At 44.4% G+C, this 4,786-nt stretch overlaps 1 protein-coding gene across 1 annotated transcript in view; it reads left to right on the top strand.

The window, feature by feature from the left end:
* LOC111956436 (glutamate decarboxylase 1) overlaps positions 1-4,317 on the top strand; it is a 22,026-nt gene extending 17,709 nt beyond the window's left edge. The window contains exons 7-12 of the mRNA XM_070436579.1: positions 897-934; positions 2,265-2,380; positions 2,482-2,561; positions 3,654-3,708; positions 3,920-4,036; positions 4,282-4,317. Of these exons, the coding sequence (XP_070292680.1) occupies positions 897-934; positions 2,265-2,380; positions 2,482-2,561; positions 3,654-3,708; positions 3,920-4,036; positions 4,282-4,317 (442 nt within the window). The remainder of the gene's footprint in view (positions 1-896; positions 935-2,264; positions 2,381-2,481; positions 2,562-3,653; positions 3,709-3,919; positions 4,037-4,281) is intronic.
* The last annotated feature ends 469 nt before the right edge of the window (positions 4,318-4,786 follow it).

The following is a 4,786-nucleotide window of genomic DNA, read 5'->3' as shown; positions in this document are numbered from 1 at the left end:
CTTCTCGTCTCGGGCAATAATAGGATAATGGCGATCATTATCACAATCACAGCCAATCATTGGTCTTTCAGGGTGAAAATACCCTTCAGTCACCTGCCTGTCCCATGGGACACCTTAAATGCCCTTATTATATCATCAAGGGCACTCTCCCCACACATACCCCCTAAGTGACTCTGCGAATCATTGTGTCACTCGTGTGCATGTGTGTGTGAGAGTGTGTGTGTGCGCTGTGCGAGTGTGAGAGAGAGCCAGTCCATACCCACAGGGACAATAGAGCCAGGATGAGTCCTCCACAGGGAGCCGGGACAGGCAGTCGCTGAGTGGGACAGGGTTTTCAGTGCCGCGGGCGGCCATTGTGTGCAGTGTGGGGCCCAGCTGGGCTATCTGCTAAGACCAGCTCACAATGAGCCTGCCGTCAATGTGGCGTTAACACTACTGTTGAATCTGGGCCAGGCTGAACTGGGTGTGCGTGTGAGTGTGTATGAATATGACTGTGTGTGTGTGTGCAGATGAGTGTGTGTGCGTCACACTTTCGTCTCTCTCTCTCTCTCTCTCTCTCTCTCTCTCTCTCTTCTCTCTCTCTCCTCGCTCTCTCTCTCTCTCTCTCTCTCTCTCTCTCCTCTCTCTCTCCTCTCTCTCTCTCTCTCTCTCCTCTCTCTCTCTCCCTTTTCTCCTCTCTCCTCTCTCTCTCTCTCTCTCTCTCTCTCTCTCTCTCTCTCTCTCTCTCTCTCTCTTCTCTCTCTCTCTCTCTCTCCTCTCTCTCTTCTCTCTCTCCTCTCTCTCTCTCTCTCTCTCTCTTCTCTCTCTCTCTCTCTCTCTCTCTCTCTCTCTCTCTCTCTCTCTCTCTCTCTCTCTCTCTCTCTCTCTCTCTCTCTCTCTCTCTCTCTCTCTCTCGCTCTGCTCGCTGGAGAGGGGGACGGCATATTCTCACCAGGTATGTAAGAAGAGAGAGTTGCTGTGTTCGGGTCTGTGTGTGTGTGTTATGTTTGTTTCCACAGCTTTATTTTAGCAGGGAGTCCCATTGACAACAAGGTCTATTTTACAAGGGAGGCCGGCATGTGTGTTACTACATGTCCAGTACCGTTTGATACCTTTACAATATTCAATTGATAACGTACAATATGACTTGATTGTATTTATTTGTATTTATTTAACCTTTATTTAACTAGGCAAGTCAGTTAAGAACAAATTCTTATTTACAATGACGGCCTATACCTTTTATTGTCCTCTCATGTGGAAATGTGTCGTTGTATAGTGCAAATATCAGGTTGTTCTGTCCAGGGGTTGGAACCCAAATTATTTTACAATCGTTTTCGTTCTGAACAGAACCATTATTTATTTAGTTCCGTTCCACTGTTCCGACCAGGAAAATAAAGTTCTGAACCGGTTCAAACCCCCAAAAAGTAACTGTTTAAATTCTTCCTTTTTGTTCCTTTTTCAACCTCTGAAAAAAAAAAAAATATTTTTACATTTAGCTTGACATTAAATTACTTCACCAATAGAGCAGCTTGCTGTGGAGCGGGAAAAGCTATAGTTGTTTACATGCATGCGACAGACAAGTATAGAGTACGAGATGCGACTGAAGTTCTGCGGGTGGAGGAAGAGGCTTTCTTTGACGCTCCAGACATCTTTTTGTTATGACATGCATTATTTGAATTAGTTCCACAGAATTATACCTACGGAGGACCAGCTTCTATGAGGGAACTTAGAACGTCTTTAAACTCCAGAGAGTTGGTTTAACGTTCGACCAAAATGAGCTAGTTAGCTAACAAGCGTGTGTGTGCAGAGCGGCACCAGAATGTTTATAAAAACACATCTTACCTTTTTGTACTTAATAAATCCAATGTGAAACGTAATAACTATAGTATCCTTAAATAGCGTTGAAAATATGTATACATTCTTCACTAATTAAAAATCTCTCTCCCTAATTTCTGAATCACGATAGCCTACACGCACTCACGGTGGCAAAGATTTTCAGCTGGCAGACGGGCATACACTGGAATAAGAGTGAGGGCTTTGCATAGGTGCTTTGTTGTGTTTTTTGTGTGACTGGAAAAAAAAATCCAGAATGATAAAAGAACGTTATTAACCGATTCACATGCTTTAACAATAACTGTTCTGTTCAGGAGCAGTATAGATCACTTTCATTCCCGTTTTTGATTCTGTTCCCTGAATCGGTTCCTACCCCCTGGTTCTATCTCTCTGTGTTGGACTAGTTGCTGTCCCAGTCATGGGCTGACCAGTCATTCCCTCTCCGTCCACAGGGGGCGCCATCTCTAACATGTACAGTGTGATGATTGCTCGCTACAAGTACTTCCCAGAGGTCAAGACCAAGGGCATGTCTGCCGCTCCCCGCCTGGTGCTCTTCACATCAGAACATGTATGTCATGAACACACACACAGCCACACACGCACAAACACATTTGAAGAAATTAAGGTTTTAAGTTGTTTATGTTCCGGTATTTTCCTGTATTCCTACAGAGCCACTACTCTATCAAGAAGGCCGGGGCAGCTCTGGGCTTTGGCTCTGAGAACGTGGTCCTGCTGAGCACAGATGAGAGGTACACTAGAACTACACACACACARACACTTCCATGCGAGAAACTGCCAAGAAACTGAAGATCTCGTACAACGCTGTGTACTACTCCCTTCACAGAACAGTGCAAACTGGCTCTAACCAGAATAGAAAGAGTGGGAGGCCCCGGTGCACAACTGAGCAAGAGGACAAGTACATTAGAGTGTCTAGTTTGAGAAACAGATGCCTCACAAGTCCTCAACTGGCAGCTTCATTAAATAGTACCCGCAAAACACCAGTCTCAACGTCAACAGTGAAGAGGCAACTGGCCTTCTAGGCAGAGTTCCTCTGTCCAGTGTCTGTGTTATTTTGCCCAACTTAATCTTTTATTTTTATTGGCCAGTCTGAGATATGGCTTTTTCTTTGCAACTCTGCCTAGAAGGCCAGAATCCCGGAGTCGCCTCTTCATGGTTACATTTGAGACTTTGGTTTTTCAGGTACTATTTAATGATAGCTGCCAGATTGAAGGACTTGTGAGGTATCTGTTTCTCAAACTAGACACTCTAATGTACTTGTCCTCTTGCTCAGTTGTGCACCGGGGCCTCCCACTCTTTCTATTYTGGTTAGAATAGCCTTCATTTCTCAGAACAAGAATAGACTGACGAGTTTCAGAAGAAGGTTCTTTGTTCTGGCCATTTTGAGCCTGTAATCGAACCAACAAATGCTGATGTTCCAGATACTCAACTAGTCTAAAGAAGGCCAGTTTTATTGATTCTTTAATCAGAACAACAGTTTTCAGCTGTGCTAACATAATTGCAAAAGGGTTTTCTAATGATCAATTAGCCTTTTAAAATAATAAACTTGGGTTAGCTAACACAACGTACCATTGGAAGACGGCAGTGATGGTTGCTGATAATGGGCCTCTGTACGCCTATGCAGTTATTCCATTAAAAATCATCTGTTTCCAGATACAACAGTCATGTCTATACTGTATTTCTGATCAAATTGATGTTATTTTAATGGACAAAAATATGCTTTTCTTTCAAAAACAAGGACATTTTGACGTGACCCCTAACTTTTGAACGACAGTGTACATTTAAGATGGATCAGCTGATTCTCTGTTCCTGCTCTCTCTCAGGGGGAGAGTTATTCCTGCTGATCTAGAAGCTAAGATCCTCGATGTCAAGCAGAAGGTGAGTCTTTCTCTTTCTCCTCCCCTTCTCTCTCTCTCTGCCTCTCTCTCTCTCTCTCTCTCTCTCTCTCACTCTGTCTCTGTGTCTCTCTCTCGAAATCTCTCCCTCTCTCTCTCGCTCTCTCTTTCTGTCTCTCCCTCTCTCTCTCTCTCTGTTTCTCACATGAAAGCTTACATCCCATTGTGACTTCTGTGATATTGTGTTCCTCCAGGGTTACCATCCTCTGTTTGTGAATGCTACAGCTGGTTCTACAGTCTACGGAGCATTTGACCCCATCAATGAGATCGCTGACATCTGTGAAAAATACGACATGTGGCTGCACGTAGACGTGAGGACTGTGTGTGTGTGTGTGTGTGTGTTGAGGATGCTTATGAAAGGTATGGTAGTAGGTGCTTGACAGAGGTATGGTAGTAGGTGCCTTTGAACAGGGTATGGTAGTAGGTGCTTTGAACAGGGTATGGTAGTAGGTGCTTTTGAAGCAGGGTATGTAGTAGGTGCCAGGCGCACCTGTTGTGTACAAGACTGCAAAGCTGCTGGGTTTTTCACACTTAATAGTTTCCTGTGTGAATCAAGAATGGTCCACACCGAAAAGACATCCAGCAAACTTGAAACAACTGTGGGAAGCATTGAGTCAACATGGCCAAATCCCTGTGGAACGCTTTTGAACCTTGTGGAGTATTCCCGACGAAATTGAGGTGTCTGGGGCAAAATGTGTACACTATACTATATGTGCTCTCAAGCATTTCTTGTATTCACACACACACACACACACACACACACACACACACACACACACACACACACAACACACACAACACACACACACACACAACACACACACACACACACACACACCACACACACACACACACACACACACACACACACACCACACAGACAGATGTAGATGGTTTCCCTGTGTTAGTTACCATGGTTCCTCTTATGAATCCTCTGTACAACACAGATAGACAGATGATCACTGGACGACTGACGGACTAGAACACAAACACACAACACAGGACTCTACACACGTTAGTAAAATGTAGTATGAGTGTGTCCCACCACACCATGAAGGCTC

This window comes from Salvelinus sp. IW2-2015, linkage group LG32, assembly GCF_002910315.2.
Source record: "Salvelinus sp. IW2-2015 linkage group LG32, ASM291031v2, whole genome shotgun sequence".
Taxonomy (NCBI): domain Eukaryota; kingdom Metazoa; phylum Chordata; class Actinopteri; order Salmoniformes; family Salmonidae; genus Salvelinus; species Salvelinus sp. IW2-2015.
This window is presented reverse-complemented; position numbering and strand designations above follow the sequence as displayed.